At 49.6% G+C, this 22,370-nt stretch overlaps 1 protein-coding gene across 3 annotated transcripts in view; it reads right to left on the bottom strand.

The window, feature by feature from the left end:
- LOC122388001 (zinc finger protein 384-like) overlaps nucleotides 1-22,370 on the bottom strand; it is a 78,787-nt gene that overhangs the window by 4,443 nt on the left and 51,974 nt on the right. For all 3 annotated transcript variants that reach the window (XM_043378731.1, XM_043378730.1, XM_043378732.1), the window contains 3 exons: nucleotides 16,668-16,890; nucleotides 4,401-4,585; nucleotides 609-738 (listed from right to left, as the gene is read on the bottom strand). In XM_043378731.1, coding sequence (XP_043234666.1) covers nucleotides 609-738; nucleotides 4,401-4,585; nucleotides 16,668-16,890 — 538 coding nt within the window. The remainder of the gene's footprint in view (nucleotides 1-608; nucleotides 739-4,400; nucleotides 4,586-16,667; nucleotides 16,891-22,370) is intronic.

The following is a 22,370-nucleotide window of genomic DNA, read 5'->3' as shown; positions in this document are numbered from 1 at the left end:
CCAATAACCTCCGTCCCAGCCGTTCAGATTTATAGTCAGAAAAGTCGCCTTATAACTGCGAGCAATAACTGACACCCGATCGGAGCGCCCTGTGTCCTTCTCGGAAAGCTACCACCCCCTAGCCCCCTAGGACCGTCCGGTGCATCCTGCCTCACCACAGACCCCGTCAATCATAAACCGGCCGCTAAAATTGCACAGCTCGTCGGACGATAAACCAACTGAGTGACTAGTAATGATCGACTGATTGCCCGTGCCGGTAGCTAATTTAGTGGCCCTGTTTCCGCTACTGACAGGCGGCGCATGATGCTGACACGGGTCAGCGGTAGTTCGAATGATGAGGGGGTGGTACGATCAAGGTGCTAAGGTGCATCGCTTTCAAGGGACTAAGATGAGGGCAGCCTCTTTTGAATTTATATCAATAAACATCATCGCTTTGAGGTTCTGATCTACCCGATTCCTGCGACTGCGTCCACTGCTAAGAGGGTTCGAGTTTTACACATAAAGCAGGACAGGACAAACGAAATAAGTGGCAACACAAGTCACCAAACACCAATAGAGCGAGCAACAAACATGTTTTCTTGACGGCTAGTCATCGTCAGCTAGCTCACCTGCCACGCCCGAGGCGTTGGGGTCCTTGTGCACGTGCTTCATGTGCTCCATCAGCGCCGCACCGCCCAGATACATCTTATGGCAGAGAGGGCAGTTGACGGCGTTCGGTCCACCGATCAGCGCAGCATGCTGCAACAGAGCGACGGTAGAGGTCATTACGGGTCGGCCAGAGGTCAACGGGGGCTCACCAGAGGTCATTGGGACTTGGGAGTCACTGAGAGCTGATGAGGTCATTATGTGTTGGATTGGCCAGAATGAAAGCTGATGTGAATCTTCAGATAACAATAGTGGTCAATCGACGGGTAAAAGCTTTCAATGATCTCATCTGCGTGTGAGCAGAAGCGCGTTACGATCCGTACCCAATAAATCAGCGGTCAATTAAACTGCTAAGCACCTACCTACCTAGTTTTACATTTTTAAGTACTAGATCGCACCAGGAACAACCGACTAGCAGTTTCAATAACATATGTCCCTGTGTCAATGGATAAAACTGAACCATCTTTATCCATTAGACCGCCTCTCACAGGATGGGGTGAGGATCCGGTTCCGCGCGGACAAGTGCGTCTGATCACAATAGCCGCCGAGCGCGCGCACCTCCAGAGCACCTCGTATTTCATCCGGACACGGCGGCCCCATCGCCACACGGCGCCGCGCAAGCTTTTGTAATTTTCCGCTCCAAAGGCAGTTTTTATAGTTCGCATAAATTAATAGTTCATCTCGAGTGCAGTATTCTCGCGCAGACGAGTCCCATTAGAATTCGTTCACGCCGTGTGCAGCGCGCAGTCTAATGAACAGAGTGCAGGTTGGAGATCAATCTCCTATTACCAAGGATGTGACGAAGAGCTAACCGATTTCTGAATAAAAACGGCAAAATAACCAATACCAATGTGCAAAAAGTTCACTAGTGGTCTGGGAAAGGTTGCCGCCGATGACTATGTTCAAAAGCGCTCGCCTTTTTGCATGCGACCCTGGAAAATGGTGCGTGTTTTTTGTCGTCGCCGGGGCGGTTCGTCCACTCGGCTGCACAGCTGCTATCTGCCGATATTGATGCACCATTAACTTACAGCTATGAGGCGGTAAAAGTGAAATAAAAACCAGCCTCACACCGTGTAAAAGCTGTTCAAGCATCGCCGAGGGTTTGACGTCACGCTTACTGCTCGAACGGACAAGACGAGTTGACCAAATCTGATGAATTCCATTGCCGAGTATAGGAATATAACATGAAACTACTGCTTCCTTTTCGTGGGAATTAAATGTGGAATTGTCCGTTTACATTCATGTATGTAAAATATGTATGCATGCATTGCTTGCTATACTGAAAATATTATTTTGTATCGAATGACGCAGGCTATATGTGAGCAACACTTTGAATAGCATGTCATCACACAATGAATTGTTATAAAGTTGTCATTTTCAAACGTCGCCATAACTATCTGATGTCTTCTCTTACAGCCAATGAACAAAAGACCGAGTGAATCACTGGAAAAATCATACGGTATGAGGTCGACAATAGGTATTATTTCTTTCTTAAATCCCAGCAGTAGAGTAGCCCAAAAGCCACTTGAGAAAACACCGAAAAATGTCTCCTCAATTTATCATCGTCGGTGAACATTGACCATTCTATAACAAAAGAACAATATGCACGAATAATGAAAAGAATGCCGAATGAATAAACGACCGAGAATGCGAACAGAAATCACAGAGAAGGATTCAATAATGGGTCAGTACCAATTACAGCTAGGGCGCACCTTCAGACAATGTGATCGTCTTGGTCGTCATCAATCCCAACTACTCGACAGAAGTCGCCGCAAAATGGAGCCGTGAGAAAACCCGACTCCCGCTTAGCGACACACTCACCCGAGCACCATCCGACCAGCGGTCCCGCATCATTCAGATGCCAATTTCACTCAACTTATAATTGGTGGAGAAGTAAATGGAACAGTTGATTTACAACAATCATTAAGAGGTTCAAGCGGCCAGGTTCGAATGGTGGGACACTGAAGTATGGTTATCGTCAACTAATGATTACCAGCCTCCGTTTCCAGAGACCAATTAGGGAAGTGGCTGCAGTGTTACCCGCTCGGATATTGGCGGACTCTCCTCTGTGTTTATATCGCCGCAACTCGTGCATTTAGCGAGCATTGGTCAACCCTTCTCGGCTGCGCATGCCGTCTTCATTCATATTGCGCGATCGTATCTCCCGCGCCACAGCTGTCTTCCCTGCGCCAGAGCGCGTCAAATGACCGGCTTCAAGCCCTTAGTGCGAGTCTTTCCCATGAATCGAACAGCTGGGAATGCAATTGCAACATTTTATTACCATTTAGCTGTTGTAGTTCTTTGTCGATGAAATACACCGATAGGTGGACATGATCGTTGTTTTCCGCTCTTTCGAGAAGAGAGTATTGAATACAACGTCTGGATACCTAAATTGCGGTTGAAGAAGTCGCAAAATATTTCGATTATATATGTGCTTTGTGGTATTTTCAACTCAATAGATAAACCAGACCCTCGTATTGATTCTATGGAAGCTGGTAAAACAGTACACAGCCCTTCTACGAGTGATCAATGGCGGCCTTCCGCAATGGTGCCTATAAATGAGAGGTAACATTTTTCGTTCGCATGAGGCTATATGGTACGCACGTACTATATGTCGTACACAAGTTACGTTTGTATCTACATGCTGAACAATTTACGTGTTTATTTTTCTGATCGCGCTATTATTGCAACATAAGTGAAAATTCAAACAAAAAAGGAGAGTTGGAGCGACAATGCTTTCTTTAGTTTCTTTGTCCATGATCCATTCGTAGGCTTTAAACAATGGATACCAGAAGCAGCGTACCTATGCTGCTTCAACGTGTTTTTAATTTACTAGTATTATTTACTTTTTAATTTACTAGTACTAGAACATTGTGCTCGCTGGACATCATGGTTTGGAAATGACACTGCATGCATGACCATTACTGCAATGCATTGAATACACGCGAATATAACAAAGGACCCTAATCACTCGTTTGTCTCCTTGCTCTATGTTACGAGGTTACTAAAAGCCCTATCTAGTGAATTAATTAGAAATAAAAGCATCATGTTGAGCATTACATAATCGTCCCTAGGAATTCAGCGAACAGAGTTCCCTCGCATTCTCTCAATCAATGCATGCTCTTACGACACTGCCTTACGAAATTCGACACTGACTCCCGGTCCAATTAGGAAAACAAAGAGTAGTTGCGTGGGATTCTGCACAATGTTCTTCTCTGCTCAGCTCGGTTATACACGTGTCTCCGGGCCCACCAATGCCAAAGGATGGGCCGGATCCGAGCGCAAAACGAACACAAAACGCTGATGGAATTTGCGCGCGCGCATTCCACTCATTGTTTCGCGGAGTTGATCAAGGCTCTGGTGGGAAGGAGCTTTTAATTGCAGGGTCGTTCTCAGGGATTGGTGCTCTACATTGTGTCCCATTGGTAGTGACCTTGAATTGAAGCTTTGTAATCCAGCAAGGTCAGATGTGCGAGTTAATGTTGTTCAATTTTGGTCAAGCAATTCCGATTCGGCTTCACTTTTTTCTTACTCGGCTGAAAAGAAGACAGATTAAATGCTGATTGTTAAGCAAGCGCTTGTTTCTTTTTTATGCTCAGATTACCTGAATATCGTTGGAATATCGATCATCGTACACGTTCTTTGTGATACAGATACGTTGTCCAATGTCCATGTGACCTGTTACTGACCTTTGCGGTGTGGTTCTGTGACCTTTGACTGACCTTCGTGGTGTGGTGTTGTGACCTTTGACTGACCTTTGTGGTGTGCGTGCGCAGGCTGCTCTCGGTGGCGAAGCCTTTGCCGCAGATCTGGCAGTGGAACGGCCGGTTCTTCATGCGCTCGATCTGCGAGTCGTGGTTCCGCAGGTGCTGTTGCAGGTTCGACAGCTGGATGAAGGCCCGACCGCACTCGGCGTAGTGGCACTTGTACGGTCGCTCACCTGCGGGGCAAAAGTTGAATAACGTCAGAATTCCGATTGAGTAGGGTCACGTCGAATAGAACATGTTTTATTGCACTCTGCTGATTGACGCTTGCCTTGTACCATGGAACCGGAAAGCCAGCATCAGTCAGCAAGACTTGGAGAAACGCCCTTGCTTACGTTAGATATGTCCCGAATGGGTCGTTTGAAAGCAGTAGCGTTTGGTGAATGGCCTATCGGGATTAAATAGGAATATGGCTGATGATTTGAATTCAAAACTATGCATTTATTGCTTTTTATTGCTTTGTTTTTAGGTTCTATTTTTGTTTCTAGTTTCGGGAGGCTCTGGGATATTTACCACAAACGTGATCAATTCTTTTTATGGCCAGATCATAAAACAAAGAGCTCGGTAGCGGCGACAGTGGTGGCGCTGATCCAAGGCCAGCGGAGACCGCCTCTCCCAGACAGGTCGCAGCTCAACTCCGGCGAGAATTGGAAACTCCCGGATTATCCCCGTGTTCGACACGACTGAATCGCTCAGCGACGACCGACTGGAGGGGACAGATCCGCTAGACAGACGGGCACCTTCCTCTGGTTGTCACGCAGCCCCGGCCAAGCACCGCGCTGGGGTATCGCCAGCGGGGTTCAGCTAATCCAACAACGAGCCACTGATTCGAAAAATCACCGTCAGAGCGGAGTGCCATGAGCCGCCACCGGTGGCTTTATCAGCGGTTCTGCCGCCAGCTCTGTCGGCTCAGTTCTGTCGGTCTGAAGCCGATACTGTGGCTTGGTGACATGTCCATCTCGACATGTCACCACCGCCGTACTCTGCCCTCCCCAGGAGCAGGGCTGCGGTCGGCGGGCAGAGTCGGAGGACGCTGTCGGCGGCCACTCCTGGTCGGGAATTACACGCGATTGTGTAGATTGGGTGGTGTGCTGCTCCTCTAGTCTCCAGTGTTGACAGACAGGACAACCGCGTGACGCCGCGATGAACGTCGATGACAGAGATGACACGGAGGTACAGCAGACGCGCAGGCCGGTCGCGCGCAGAGCTACAGCCCGATCGTGCGTTAGGGGAGCTGGGTGACAACGGTTACAGGGCCAGCATGGGTGGAGGACGCGCTACAACGGCTGTCCGGGTCGTTAGGCGAAGATGGTGTGCGAAAACAAGGCAGATTACTGGTCAAGATTGTTGTGACGTGATCGAGGGTTTAACCAGTAATAGATGATGGATTAGCTTGCAAACTGCTCAATTACATCGGGAGAAAGAAGTGTGGGCGTTATTGAATTAGCTTCAGAAGAGGCCCAGCCAACGAAACTGTCTTTTTAGGAGCTGTAGGGTCCTGCTAAGAGCCTTTTTGCTCATTTCGTTGCTGTTAGGCTCGCGTGTGGAAATGCTCCCGAAGGTGCGGACCTCATGCTGTCATTTAGTTCTGCCTGACTTCCTCAATTCCACGAACCCCACATAATCCACATGAGCCATGCGATGTAAGACAGGTAACCGGGTAATGACAGATAGTAAAGTCAATCGGCAGGATCATCGCTCACGGAACGGGCAACGATGTGGGAACGATCAGACCCCCGGTACAGCGCGGTCCGAGGCAGTCCCGAACGTCACTCAGAATGAGTTCAGTGCACGGGTCAATTGCTCTTCCTCAAGATGAAACGGAGGAAAAGAATAACGAGGAGTGTAAAGTGATGCTTACCTTCATATATCTCGGTATTCAAAAGCAACGTGAACTTTTCATTATCTACCTCAACTATAAGGATAATAAGGCGCGTTAGATCAAGTCCTGCCCCGCGCATAGGCGTCCCTCGTCTATCTGACCACCAACCAGTGGCGCCCGTACATCACATCTCACGTTCCTCAACAGGCGTGATCGCGGCGCTGGAAGCCGTTCGTGCCACCGCCAGTTGCACAGCCATCACGAACATCTCGCCAAATTAGCCGGCGATCTCAGTCATACATGGAAAAATCGTCCAACAGACACGCAAATTCCATTTAGGCTTTTCGGTAGTTCGCTCCTGAACCAGCGTCACTGGGCATCATCTCGCTCGCCGAGGAGGCGTTTACTGGATACACGCGCCTTGGGTGATTACGCCGCAGTGTTGTCTTCTGGGTTTTCCAGTGTACTCAGGTGGGCAGCAGTTACCGCGAGCCGTGTTTGACGCCCGAACGAGGCCACGGCAGCTCAAAAACGGTCCGTAATCCGTCCCGTACGGCGACAGCAGTCCGGTCGTGGACGACACCGTGTCGGGAACAGCTTATCGACTGGGGGTCTGTGGAAGTGCTCTCCGGTTTGAAGATGCCGGCCGCTGTGACGAGAACTTTGAGTCAGTTCTTGAACTAATATCGGGGTAAAGATGGAACCCTCGCCGCCCGGTGATAGTGCATCGGTGTCTGATCATGATCAAAGGGCCCGATCTATTCCCTCGATGATTACTTCCGAACTTTTCCCAAGTCTCCAGGTCGAGATTTTCAAAGAAGCTGCTTAATTATCCGACAGCTTTCTCAAGTAACTGAAGATAATTTAAACGCAGCTTTCACGCTGCACGGAACAAGGAGAGGCCGCCGTGCCGACACCAAACTGCTGTGGAACAAACCGCAACTACCACCCATCTCTCATCAGTGGTAGAAACGGAACATTTTCCCATCAGCAGATTAGCTTTTTTGCCGACTGCCCAGGCCAATCTGCGGAATTGTTCTAGTTTTGCTAGCGCTTTGGCCGCTCTGCCTTTTGAAGTTAGTGATACATTTCACACTCTTCAACAAAAGAACAGTTGACCCTTCATCGCAGGAGGACCGGGCGGCCTATGCCCAACTGACCGCCCTGCTGGCCCGTCCTACCAGCTTGTCTTTCTCTTGGTCCGCTCCTACCCCAGACAGTGTCCTCGTCCCTCGACCAATGGCAGGCCATCAATCCCCGCACGGCGGCATTTTGGTGCGAGCGTCGCCAATCCCCGCCCGTAATGGGACCGTCCAGGTAAACAGGCGCACAATGACGAGAAGTGACGCGTTTATCGGACACCCGGCCGGCCGGCCGACGCGGCTCCGCTGCTCTTATAACGGGGCACGGCCGACAGAGGGACATTCCAGGGAAAGAAACCGCCCCGTGACACTCTCGTGGGACCAATCGCTCGCGAGAGACTACAATGCGCACCAGGTGGGGATCCCGGGATCTGCCGGCATTGGTGTTGTTCCAACGCAAGTGTACAAACCTCTTACCACCTTCCCTGAGGATTCACCTTCGAAATGCGGAACTGTGAGCAGCTTACGTTTCATAAAGAAACGGTTAAACTATTTAAACGTTTGAGGAAAAATTTCCGCTCACCACGCGGCACCTGTGTCGGAGCGTTCCAGCGCGAAACACTATCCTCACGATAAGATCATGTGAGCCGTTTTTCTTGCCCAGTATTCAGTAGTAGACGGTTGAGGCCTCTTACCGACGACAAAAACAGCAAGGCCACCGCGGGCGCCGCGCAATGAATGCCGCATGCCGCGTCACTTGTCAATAATTGGCTAATCGAATTCTTTCGGAGAAGGTGCCAACCGCTCTGCGCCCTAATTTTAGGACGGGTCGGGCAGTTAGGTCGGCTGCGGCGTCCCAACCCAGTATTATTAAATCAACTGATCCGTCCGTTCCACTTCCATTAATTTTTTATCCTTCTTTTTGTTTCTATTAATCTTTTTATCGCCGTGGCGCAGACGAAAAAATCCGCACGGCTCTGAATGCAAGCGGCAATAAATTATACGAAATAGTATCTTTTGTTTTTGGCGCGCCTATGGGAAAAGGAGGAGCTCGTTTGCATGGTAGGGCCATTTATCTAGTGGGGATTTGCATAGTCTTGTGCGGGGCACCAGCTGGGCACCGGGAAGCACCGGGACAGGTCGGCTGGTGGGCTCTGGTGGGCTCTGACGGGATTCGGCGGGGTCCGGTGGGGTTCAATGGGACTGTCAGAGATGAGTCGCCGCTGCTGTACAGGCCAAAGCGGCCGGACGTTGACCGGCCATATTAATTAGATAAAGGTGCGCAGGCTGTACTTAATGATGTCCAACTAACCAAATCGTTTCTTTTTTGGTTTATCGCGAAACAACGAATGAATGGCGATGGTGATGAATTGAAAGCAATTTGGATGTTTTAAAGCTTATTGAGTGAGCTTGGAATTATCAAACAAATGAAAAACTACGTTTTCTGTTTCTTATAAAATTTTGGAAGATGTGCAGGATGTGCTTGGGAAAGGAAACGGTATCCAGCGATCGATTATCATTTCCACTACACAGTAGGCATCACAATCATCGAATCTGCCTGCTTTGATTAAAATTACATTTCCAGACAAAGCCCGAAGACGTTTATCGATAACCTCTTCATCGCAGTCATCACTACCTGATGTGATCGAGCCTCCCAAACGTCAGCTGATGTCCGTGCTGCCGATCTGATGTCTGCGCCGCCGATCTGACGTGGCGTCATGACTAAGCGACCACTCCGGGCCCTCTGCAGCTCGTTAGGCGGGGTTCCCACGGTGCCTGAGCGACCGTCTGGCCGCCGAGGCCTGTCACCGCGGTCTGCCGACATGCACCGACAGACGGATCGACGGACGCTCGGACCCCGCTCGCAGCGAGCTACAAACCCGCACTGACCGCAGGATCCGCAGTTTCCGCGTAAAGGCATCATCAGTGGTCAGTATGCAGGTAAAAGTGAGCGCTGAGTGGTTACAGGCCAAGATGTTGACATGGGATGCATAAAATTGACACATGCGCGTAGCAGTCTTCTGCAAATTTGCAGTCAGGATTTATATTGTATCAACCACACGACACAGTGTGCGAATGGGAAGGGACATTTCATCCACCAAAAATGATCAGGCTAGTGCGTGGAAAAACAGGATACAGATGATCCCACCGGCTTGCTCGCGTGATGCTTGGTGCGCAATTAATGCAGGTCAGCGGGAAAGAAATCCTTTTGCTGACACTCACGACGACAATATGGCATCGCCGTTTCATGTCTGACTAATAAGCATAGCGTTTATTGAGGTCCCGGTATTCGATAAGCCCTGACTCATGAAATTCTCGGGTTTACTTTCTTCCACGTTCCCAGCAATCTACCCATCAGAGGCCGGCCGATAGGGGCTAGTCCAATTGTTCCGCGCGTCTGGGCGCCACGGCGTGCTACCTACCGCTGATGTACCCGTTCGTGAGGGCTCAGTCTGACAGGGGCAACCGGCGCCCTCACGAACGCCTCAAACCGGTCGCTGGCACGGCGCGCCAACCGCACGCTCCACTGCTCTACATACGAGCGAGGATCAGGGGAGGGGAGCTGTCTGAGCCGACTGCTCTTTACCCGAACAGATCCCTTCCTACCCAGGCTGGAACTGACTCGAGAAACGGGAGTCTCCCGTGACTACACCACTGGCGAGAGGAGCATGTCTCGTGAGGTATCTTTTCTGAAAAGTATCCCTCAGGGCCGGATGGTAGCTCGAGCGGCACGCGACGGTACCCGGCGGCAGAGAAGTGCCACCCCACCGGCTATTTGACCCACGAGAGATGGAGCTCTTGATCGTGGCGGTCGGGGTCTTGAGGGTAATAAGTGGGAATTATAGAAAAGCGTGGCCGTTCGATTTTCTGGCACACATCTAACTACATATGGGTATACCGGATATATTTTTTCAGCTGCCATGATGACCACAATTACTTTTACTTTGACCAGACAGGTGGATAAAGAAGAAAAATATGTAAGGACAGCCATAACCGCGCTAACGTGAGTTCTCGGTAGCCAAACCACACAACTGTAGCCTCGCCTCCGTATCACGCTATCAAGTATGTAGCCTACCGAGCGTGCTTATTGTATTTCCATGCGAGATTACAGATCACAGGTAGTTGTGCATGGATGTTCATCGTGTATAAATAGCGGCGTTTTTCCGTCTTTAGTGGTCATTACGTACCAGCGCATCTGCGCGATTATCAGTCGTTCTGTGAATACATTGGACTCGTGTCATGAATGTGAGGCTCATTAAATCTGGAATAGTTCCTTGTGTGTTTACATATATGGCTACCACGTGCAGTGGTGTTCCCACTCCCTTCCCTTTCCATCAGTTCACTATCAGTGAAGTGGAACATGAAAGACAAGGAAGGTGCTTCAAACCGTGTGATAAGGAAGCCGCGAGGTATCCACTTCCAGCCAAAAATAGAACGGCACGCCACTGACACCCGGGGAGGGAGTGAAACACGACAGATACCGACCGAGATACTCGGGGAAGTCACATTGTTATAATTCAAATCGGTATCTATGAATCGGATACGGAACAATGCGGCATTTGATGTAATATGCATACATGCACATAAAAAGCCGTGCCGGAATCGGTGTTGAATTTATGCCAAGGTGAGATCGAGAAATGCAAAATTTTATGGGAATGGTAAGTGTCACATACCGACCGGGATCTACCACGATTTGGCTCCTTTACCTCAAGGATGTGGTTCCGCCTTTTGGTTATTGCATCCTCACTCGCGCCTAAAGGCGAGAGTTCCCTCGCGGCGAGAGCTTTGAATTTCTCATGTGTTTTAGGGTAAAAAGTCTTGTGGCGAACGGTAGTCCACTTCTCCAGTGAAGAGATGAGGAGAGGACCGTCCCCCTTTTAGCGAGAGGAGGCACACGCGACGGCAATCAGATCCAAGATCAGAAGGGCGAGCCGCCGGGCCGTCCTCCCGCCTCCCCGACACGCGAGCTGACCCTCCGGACGGAGGGGAGGTAGAAACCGCGGCACTTTGATCCCAGCGGGAACTGTTCGGTAGCTCATTGGGTAGATGGCAAGGGCTTATGCTGGATATCCGCAGGCAAGAATGGTGTGAAAAGAGGTGGCAGTGTAATTGTCCGATATTTGACTAATAAGCGACAGTTTTTTTCTGATTTTTTCTTCAATTTTGCTTGGTTTGTTTAGTCCCACTTATCATTGGAACGGTCATATGCTGGTTGATATGTCAATACCAGTTGATATGAAATACTAGAGTCTACTTCTCCCCGCTGATCGGTGACCGTTCTAAATCCCACCACCCGACCGATACCATGCGTGCCCGCCGCCCGGCCGAGCGGCCCTACCCTCCTCCCGCGGCGGCCACTGGGCCTGTCTGCCGCCACTGTCGGCACTGTCGGCACTGTCGGGGCTACTGTCGGCACTACCTACTGTCGGCAGCGGCGTCACTGATCCCTCCGTGAACAGCCCGACAACAGACATCGCATTCAGCCCGTCTGTGGCGCGCACAAAAAAACCTCCGCGTCAGGTGGCATGAATATCATCTGCATATGAACGATCAAAGGATCATACAAGTGACTCGGCCGCCCGCTGAAAAGATGCAACAATTAAGAAACTTCAAACAAGTAACCCGTTCTTCTACCCCATCGCCACAGAATCAATAGCCGCTGCCGGAAGGCTCACAATACGGCCTGAAAGGTGGGAGTTGCGACCTTATCGCCAGCCGGCCTCCCGGCGCCGCCGTCGTGGGAATGGTAAAATCTATGGGAGAAACGGGGTAGGTGCCCGGTCGCGGCGCTGCGAACAAATAACGATTAATCTTCTCTATCTTTTCCGGGCGGCGCCACACAGCGAGCTGGCTGCTGAATAAAGCCAAATAGCATAGCTCTTTGCGAACTCTGAGTCGGCCACAAAACGACTGTCGCATGCAAATGGATGCCAAGCAACGCAAATTAATGCCCAATGAATTGAGAGCCGGTTGGCATAATGGGATCAGGTGCTCCCGTACAAATATCTCCAAACGACTGGGTGAATTATGCTAATGTTAATGATACACTGCATTGCCTGCTGTGCAGATAGGCCGAGTTTGAATGCGACCACAGCGGAGGAATCTCAGCTGGGCTGGCCCTGATGATGTCATTACGACGAATGAAAAATCCATCAGACCGAGGTGGTGTGGTCGGGCCCCGGACTTACCTCCGCGCGCGTCTGCCACTCACGGATCGGTGGTGTGGCCCGAGCATTCCGCCAATTTCCCACGCAGTTGAGGCGGGATTCCGAGGCGGGCGGCTGCGCTCGTCGGCCGTTTTATGACCGTAGCTGTCAGATATAAATTCGTGACAACGCTGACTTTGACCACAGTAAATCATCGGCGAATATAAAGTCTGCAGGTGACGGTGAGCCGGCGTCACGTATATCGACAGCCATATGATCTGAGGGCCGGCCAAAAATCCGCCGTGCACGGCACGCAAGCCGCGGTCACTGGCTATGTGTATTTACTGCGGCCACTGGCCCAGCGCGGCAGTCCAACCAACACCCTCCGCGTCGAATTTACCTCTGTCCCAATGTTTGGTAGCACAGGAGGCTCTAGCAGCGGCGGAAGCAGCATCGGAACTTCCATGGCGTCATGAGTCTGTCGTTCCTGTTGTCCGATGCCAGACCGGCTAGTAGAGTTGATTATAATTGGGACCGCGATGTCGGCGCAATTATGGCAGCACGGCATGTCACTCGCTATCAACAGGATAAGGGAGTGCGTCCGAACCGATGATCGGGGTCGAGGACGGGGACGCCGCTCTGATGAGAGAACAGGCCACTGTTCCATGCCGCGTGTGACACTGGTGTCATGCCCCGGCTACCCCACTGTGTCTCAGCCTGCTTTGCTAATGACGTGGCTACTGAGTCGTGTGCTAAAAAGGAGAGGGTTATTCAATGATGGCGTGCTAGAACGAACCGATGCGAGCATTTTATGGGTTGGAAATACTGGTCAAACACGCGACTTCTTTTGAAACTGGCACTGGCAGGCTTCAGTATTAATTACTGGATCATTATGAAATGCCCCTGTGTCGTTACACTTCACTCATCCTCATATAATGTTAACCGAATGATGGAAAATTGGTATGAATGAAAGGTACCCTCAACAGTATGCTCGCTATGCAGAAAGTGGAATAAGTACGGAGCAAAATAGCCATCGCTGGCCTAGCTTTCACATCGGTGTAGACACTAGAGGACTTGCGAGAGTCTGTAATAACGCACTATGGACAACGATTGCAGTAGTTACGCACATCACTTGTCGGTGGCAGCGTATGCGAGAGTTGTAATTTACTTTTTTTGCAGCGACAATTTCAAATGCCGATCGAACCGAAGTTAGCTAGTAATTATCTTGAACCGAGAAGATAATTATGGACGAAAATTAGCCACCGTACGCGAGCAGTTACCGAACGGTTATTACCTATTACCCGTGTTCAGAAGCAGGAATCACAGCGGGAGAATATGACGCGATGCAAACAACGGGCTCCTCCGCGGGGGGGGGGGGGGGGCGGCCGTAAAAGTTGGCATCAATGGGGAGGTGTTTCTTTTCAGATGCGCGATGCAGGCCTCATTGTCATCCGCAGGCGCGGGATGTGAAACTTATCCACAAATAAATTCCGGACGACGTCTTTGCGAAACGACCTGCTCTCGAGAGTCCCTAGGCGAATATTAAAACGTCTGAAGGTTTTATTTTCGGAAAAACGACGGGGTTAGTTGAAAATTCCCGGTTTATAAAGAGACGAAAGATGTGGAATTAAACGCTTGCCTCGACTGTCTGCAAAAGATGAAACTTTTCATAAGATTAGGAATCTTTGATGAAGACGGCGGGCTTGGAAGTCGAATGATGAGAGAACCAAGCGAGAGGGGACTTATTAAAAATGCATGAAAGGCTGAGTCGAATACTGAGGAACAAAACTTCAGGTCCCGCTAGCAATATCGACTCTGGAGGGTCATCAAGAAGATATTATTGCCGAACTATTTCTACCAAAGCGTCTTCATTTCGAGATCGGTCACAAATATCAGTGGTGATCGGACTACGGATATATTCAAAATAGAGTACCTTGGCTACGATAGGTCCTACATAGTCTTCTGAAGCATGATTATACAACTTGAACGGCTAAAAATGTGATGAAGGTGTTCATATACCACTGCTCAATTTATCATGCCTTTTTGTCTATGCGTCACGTCGCATATTATTATCGAATATCGTGACAAACAAAATATCTCACACCAGTGTCTAATCACCAACAACTGTCACTAACATGGAATAGTAGCCTAGATTTGGTGAGGCGCGCGAAATCTCAACTGAAATGTAGAGCGAAAAATCGTTTCAGGTCATGCATATCCAATACCCATGAATTATAGCGTATCTCGGGTGGCTCAAACCACATGCAACGACGTCCATTCAGGGAAGGAGGATGAGCTAGGTTGTATAACCGTTCTCGGGTGCAGTTAACATTTTGTTTTCTTCGTCGCTTTCTCATGAAAAGGGTGACACGTTCAGCTAAGATAACGTGATAAATGTTGAGCGCTCTGTTACGGGCGTTTACGATTACTTTCGATTCTTTTCTTGTTTCACTCTATGCTTAACATGATTTCCTTTCAAGTGGATTCAGTCAAACGTGGATCGTGGAATTAGTAACCAGTTCTTTTTATTCGAACATATAGAAACAAGGTAAACCTACTTAAAACTCGACTGGCCATTTTAATCCTATGTATTACGGGAGATTTATGCATTCCAGTTCGATGTGTATCGCTGTTTACTCCCTGATACTCTAAGAAGGACAAACAAGTTATTTACATCAAAAGCAGCCGCATATACAGCAAAAACTTATATTACATATAAGTTTTTCTTAAAAATAACCAAATGATCGATCATGACAATCCATTTAGTGTGATCCACGCTGAATTTCGCTGGCCGTGGCGCTGGTCGATTTACGCCAGCACTACAGGCCCGGTTGGGTGGCGCATCACTTTCACCTGAGGAGCGGGTCCGCGCGCGACTGACCGTTTCGCGTCACCTCACATGTCCAAAACGGAATCTTTGCCGCGGTGCAGCGACTCACTTTGATGGCCGCCAAACAATAAGCAGGAAAAATGACCAGCGGCCACCGAAAAGGACCGGAGGACAATTTTCCTGTTGCTGGAAAAACGTGGGACCGCGCAGATACAATCGGTGGTCGGTCAGGCCTGAGCCCTTGCAAACTAATCCATGGTGTGGCATGCCCCGAGCCCACCAAAAGCCGGACACAATCGCGTCATCTCGGTCGCGGTGGATTTTTTTCCGCAGTGCACCATGGTGCAGTCTCCATTATTGGCTGTTCGGGAAAAATGTCGCCAGATCAGAGGCTTGATTCATTTGGGTGTGTGCGACTTAACTGTGGCAAAGATAGAGCGACGCCATTGTCCAATCGGGCAGCGACATTTTTCGACGACCGCTGCCGCACTCGACTCCAAAGGAAATCGCAGGCCGGTTGGCAGGCTTTTCATGCCCATTCTCCACTCCAAATATGTAGCATTCCATCTGTGGTGCCTATTAACGGGCTCCAGGAAAGCTGCCCAACTAGAACAAGGATACCAGTGTCGACACTTCCTACCCGCGGCGCCTGGCCGTCCGTGCCAGTGACGGGGACCGGCTGAACGTTTCCTACTCATCAGTTGACACGGCCGCTAACGACTCGGCGGTGATGTCAGGTGGCGCGGCAGGTGCGATTCACAGAACGCGACACGAAATCGCGCTCCAAAGAGTGGAAAAAGAAGTGGGAAAATGAACACTACATTTGAGCAGCAGAAAATATGGCATTCTTCGGCGGCAACGGGATGATCAAAGAACTCCTATAAAACGGTGAAAAAATAAGCGTGCAGTGTTGGATATCATCCAAATTACAACGGAAGCCGACAGGATGTTTTGAGGGGCAAAGCCATCGAAACCGCTGTTGGTCTAGTAGATTATTGCCAACAACGATCATGACACCATCTCTAAGGAAATTAAGCACGATCGATACTGATGAGTAACAATAGGGAAAGAGCCTGAAGCGGAATTATGCTGTTAACATGCGTCACAAATAACATGAGCGCATCGGCTGGTAACTTTTGCATGCTTCATCATCTGAAGAAAGGACGGTGCGCGGGTCGAAGAGTCTCCTGCATTTATTACCCGCATTGGAAGGAAACGCCACATGTCTTTGCGTCCTCAAGCAGAACCGTTGACGAATTGTTAGGCCTGTTCCGCAGAAAGTGCTAGTCAAACAAGCAAAAGTGCAAGGGATACACACAAACTGACGCGTTTTCGCAGGGTGTGCCCAGGGTCGCTCTTGGAGTTGCCGAGACTGACCTGTGTGCAGCCGGGTGTGCTGCTGCACGTGGCTGAGCTGCTTGAAGCGCCGGTCGCAGTAGGAGCACTTGTAGGGCTTCTCTCCGGTGTGGACGCGGATGTGCTGCACCAGCTGGTGGTTGGAGGAGAACGACTTGAGACACTGCTGGCACTGGTGCGGCTTCACCTCGCTGCGGTGCATCTCCCGAGCGTGCAGCTGCATCGCAGACTTGTGCATGAAGATCTGAAACGTGAAGGTAGTTATGAGTAACGAAGCACTGGCATATACCTAAAGTGGAGGAAGCGCTAGGACGCCAATGTTGAAGAAGAGGATGCCGACATAACGGTAATATAAAGGAGAGAACCTGGGGCATTAGAAGTGGCTCTCAGCCAGAGAGCAGATGCCTTTGGCTGAAGCGTGGTGCTCTTTGATACAAATGGGGTGGTGCTCTTAGCTAAGCGACGATGATAATGACTGACTCTCGAATGTAGGATACTGCGGCTGGATCTGAACACGGAATCGCACTCTTAGCTAGTGAGCGGTGCTCGCGGCTGAGCTAAGCAAACCGGCACATCTCCCAGGTACTTGCGGTTGCCAGAACTGGTACCGGAAGGCAAATTCCCCAGCCTGTTTGTGATGGATGCGACCTTGGTCGGATTTAAAATCGGTTTGATGTTGAGTATGCCAACTGCCTGATGAACGTGAAAAACCATTCCACACTAAGGGAAAATGCCAACACTGACAACGAAAACATGACAAGTTTATGTCTATCTATCTAACAAACCAGCGCTTCTTGTTCTCTGCAATCTTGCCATCCAGTGAGATTAGCAGAGGGGGAAGTGACGCCTCGCGCCGGTCTCAGCCTGCTCGCGCTGATGCGCTGATGCGCCACCAAGCTGCCCACCTGGCACGCTGAGCTGATTAGTGGCGCTGACGGCATGTTCCCGGCATTTCAGCACGCTCGCGCTGACCGCTGACTGCCCCGGGAAGTGCGTCACCGCTCGCGGCACGGCCGCTCGGATTTGCTCGCGCGCCACTCGCCATGGCGTGTTAGATGGGCAGAGGTGGTTCATGGGCTGGTAAAGGCATGGTCATAAGGAAACCATTGCCGTGATGTGGTGTGTCAGATTCCAATGAGATCATGTGGTCAGGAAGAACTATAGATACGATGGAAGGTGGGAACCTGACTAAAACGCGGGGGTGATGGAGGAAGCTTCGTCTTTATAAATAGGCGAGCATATGTACATGTGTGACCATTTTGTCATCGTCTAGCTAGGTAATATTTTACACAAAGTTATGCAGTTTTGGTAAGCACGATGATACCTGATTGAACTAGTTCAATGATAAAAACGAAAATGTAAGCAAATGAAGAGACTGGGAGCGGGGAAGTTGGCATAAGACTCCGGAATCGCTCTGCAGACAAAATCCTTCCCGCTACCCAACTTGCCGGATTAGCGCTCTGAGCAGACATTTTGCTCAGCCCTGATGTCGGCTTAGGAATGTGTTAAGTAGTTTTAGCAGTTTTATGACCGTTGCGCCTATTTTTTAACGGTAGTTTCATGACAGGTGGCCACTGCGGCCAAAACGACAACATCTTTATCGTCTGTCATATGGTGAACCACGATGGGAACTTCCACTATTTGGCTTGCCTTACCGGGAACAAGTTCATTAAATCCATTATGATGTCCATTAACTATTATACTAGGCATCCTGTCAGGTGATTTCGGAGATAAAATGTCTTGTTTCACGTTCATAAAAGCTTGGATCATACCGTTACTTTATAAAAAAAGTTGCATTAAAAAATGCTTAAAATGGTTGCTTACGAGGATAAATTCACTTGCATGGTAGTTTGGACTTTTATAGTAAAACCTCATGTTTATTTGCTTAAATTAATTTTAATTTGCCATAAACGAGACAAGAAAATGAGTTTCTAGATCACTCATACCGTCTCGTGTCTATTTCTAAATGTTTGATTACATGCACTCCATCAATCTTCTCTGTTTTTACCATGCATTAAAAACGTACCACTAATAGCGTTACGCCACAGAAGACATGGCCCACACGTGCTGATGGTCATCCATTCCATCCACCGGCTCACCTCCGAGCAGTAGGTAAGCACAGGGCGCGCGTGCAGACGCCTCTGGACGCTCGTGCATGATCCGTTGGTGTTCATGCAGCGGTGGCATTACAGGGATAGGATCCCCGGAGGGCTGGGAGTGGGAGCGGGACGGCTGCTGCCGACTGCCGGAGGGCTGGGCAGCGGCGGAGATCACAGATGGGGAGCAGAGGAAGCTGAGAAGGACGCCGGATACTCCCAGAGATTGAGAGAGATATGGACTGTGGTCTGTGGAGAATCGATCGGCTAAGGGGAATTATCTTGTGTATAGTTTCAATCGCCCTGATGGATCAATAGGAAGCGTAAAAACGTCCAAGAGGATTGGTGCAGCAGTTCGAAAGTCGATCTGGTCATTTCAGTTGAAACATTGGAATGCTTGCAATTGGCAATGTATATATTGTCCCCCTAGAAACTCAAAACTGGCGGCTGATTGATCGCGAGGTGTCCTCTCAGTCACTGCTGCGCCCACTGTCTGTTTGTTCTGACCACCCGCTCGGCTAAATTGGACAGAGATGTCGACGTCTGCCCCCGCCAAGACTCGAGAGAAGGCGCAATGCATCATTCCTTGGCACTTCAACGTGTCATTATTGAATTAATTGATTCGGCAGAAACAGCCCGTTTAACACGCGGAAGCGGGCCATAATGATGGTTTTCACAGAGTGGGCTGCGCCCACCTGCTTTCTCATCATCATATTTATTTTCTGCCGCACGTGAGTCTCTGCATGTTTTGCATACAAATCTCATTAGGCGACATGCAGGGGCAAAAGTCCAGCGTGCCATTCTACAGCCGTGCAACAGAGATGCCATTGCATCGCATATGACATATGATTATATGAGCGGCTCAACATCTATCCGGTACGGTTTAAAGGTGGGCGCAACTTTTGTGGGTTAAAGATAAGATGCATTCTTTGTTTCTTTCCACGCGTTCATGTTACGGGTGCAATATTCAAAATGAGGCCCAACGGTCCTCTTTGGATGCGGCCGATGCATGTTTCTATGCAGTTGGAGCATCTTCAACGACAAACAGCACAGACGGACCTCTGCACCCACTAAACTGTACGTCTGTCGTGCGTCGCTGCCGCCGCCGCCGCCGTCTCCGTTTCGTCGTTAATTTGACGCCTCGACGTTCCTTTCCGCGTGTGCCCGCCCGGCGCGGCATCCCTTTGAAGTTTCACTGAAGCATTTCGGCCTGGGCGGTCTTTTTACCAAAAGCTCGGAGCTGGCTGCGCTAAAGCTATAGCAGCCCGCTGAATTTATCATCAATTTTTCCCTCTGGGTCCATTTATAACGCGGCTGATCGCGCGTTTCTCTCGGCTTCAATTTAGCTTGCAGCTAAAAAGCGTATTATCAGACACTATGCATGAGTTATGTGAATAATGACCTGGGTTCTTTTGTCTCCAGGCTCACCGGATGCAAAACTACGGAAATTTATTAAATGGACGGATTATAAATGACTTTCAAGAATTAACGAGCCTTCAGACAACCTTTTGGTCGTGTTTGCTGGATTTAAGGGAGGAAATTTCCAAACAGCGGAGGCCATAAAGATTTTCCAAGAGTCCTGAACTTTCAACACACCAAAAGTTTAGTAAAACTTTAACGGACAAGCTGTGGTAGGCTAGCCTCAAGAGACTCGAGCCCACTTAATCGCAGGCTGGCAGAATAAGCTCTAAAGCACATTTATGAAAAGAGTCAACTACCTTGTCAATTCAGGAAAACTGTCTGGGCTGTGCTGCTTGGTTGCATTTGAGCCAGCAAATCAGATAAAAATTTATTGAACGCAGGCAATTTTCTATGAACCTGAGAAAGAAATGTGATCAACTATCTGCAAAAATGTGTCAGAATTGAAAATATTTTTCATTTGCACTTGTCGATGACGGCAATTGTCATCCCGTGCTTTTAGTACGATCCATTCTCAGCCTTAACCCATCAGAAGCAGGTGCTCAGCGAACTCGTGGGCTCTCGCCGTCGTGATGGCCATTTTACCCCACCCTAACGTGTCCACTTTACAAACGCAGACAACTAACTGCCCACTGGACTTACTCGCTACAAATTCAAATGGGGCCGCGCACTCTGCAGCCCACGGCAAGTAACGAGTGATATGCAAATGTGTGTCATTACGATTACATCTTTACGATCGGAGGTACATCCGGTGGCGGTTTACGATGGCTGAATGCGACTCCTGTGTCGGTAGTCGAGCTGCGCTGGCCTAGTCCGAGCGGAGGGGGAGGAAGGGGAGGGGAGGGCAAAATAGGAGGGGAGAGGCGCGATAGGAGGGAAAGGGCTTGATGGAAGAGGGAGTGCGATGAGGAAGGGCGTGAGGAAGAGGAACGGGACAACCTACCATTTGTTTATGGCTCAGGATCATAGAACTTCTTATCGGAAGATGAGACCTTGCCAACGAATGAATGACCGAAACAAACCATAAAAAGAATGAAACCTAGGTTAGTACGGCATAGGCATACCAATTTGAGCGTGCATGAATGAAGAGTTTGTGGTGCCAAAAGAAACGTCGTGGAGGAAGGTGAGAGCTCTGAGAGACTCGGAAGTTCTTTGTGACGGGTAGAGTGTCTATGGGAGAACCCTCGGGGGCAGCGCGAGGCTCTGATGAGGTATCAGGCTAACGAAGTAGACCCGGCACCGTCTGCCCTGCCGTTACTCATTAGCATATATGGCAAAGTGCATGCATGCACGGACCCATTTCCATATGTTTAAAAAGCGACGCTGGGGTGGGATGCGGCCCAGGCCGGGGTTGGAGTGCCATGTCCCAGGCTGCCACTGTGCCGTGAAATTTGGCTGACGAGGGGCACAGCTGACGCGCCGCCGCCGACGGACCAAAGGACCGAGGGACGCCGCGGCGTGTTGCCACAAAGTCGGTTCGTGTCGGCATGTTACACTGTTCGTCGATGTTTGGTGTTGTGTGCATGACCGGTGTCACCCAAGCGAGAGCCCTTCCAATTCTGCGGTCGGGTTCGGTGCAAGCGGTAAAAGCGATACAATGAGTCGGTGATAACACGAGCTACTTGGTTTCGGCCTTAGCGCTTTGCATACCTCGTTTAGCGCATCGTTGGTGGGAACAAGGAAATGCAGCCTAAATTCGAACACCAGGCCTTGACACGTTGAAGGGAAAGGTGTGGTAACAAACACGGAACGATTTTGCAGTGGATACGCTCCTCGTTTCGCAGAAACTTCCGCCTCGAAGTGAACATTGAACAGCATCGCCACTTGTCCTTCTATCCTTGCCATATCACGAATTCATGACCACATTTAATTATTCTTGTCATGATATTTTTCACTTTATAAGTATGCTTTCCCTTGTGGTGCAATTCAGGGTTTTGCAACGTCCCCTGGCTTTGTTTCTCCTCGCCCCTGGATATGTTGCAGTAGCGAAATGGCACGACATTACCGCCATGTTGACATATTTTGGGCCAATGTACGGCATATGACATCGCATTATCAGCCTGGATGATGCAGCAGCTACACTCTCGCTGAAAAATATCACATTATTGCACTTAAAGGGACTATCCCACCTTCTAAAATGTTGTTAAAACCAGTTAAATTGTGCCCGACTTTATAGACTGGATGACCAGGAACACGGTTCTGGTATTTA

Source organism: Amphibalanus amphitrite, unplaced genomic scaffold (genome assembly GCF_019059575.1).
Source record: "Amphibalanus amphitrite isolate SeventyFive unplaced genomic scaffold, NRLGWU_Aamphi_draft 000305F_arrow, whole genome shotgun sequence".
NCBI lineage: Eukaryota > Metazoa > Arthropoda > Thecostraca > Balanomorpha > Balanidae > Amphibalanus > Amphibalanus amphitrite.
Note: the sequence above shows the minus strand (reverse complement) of the source record. Positions and strands in the feature narration are given on the sequence as shown.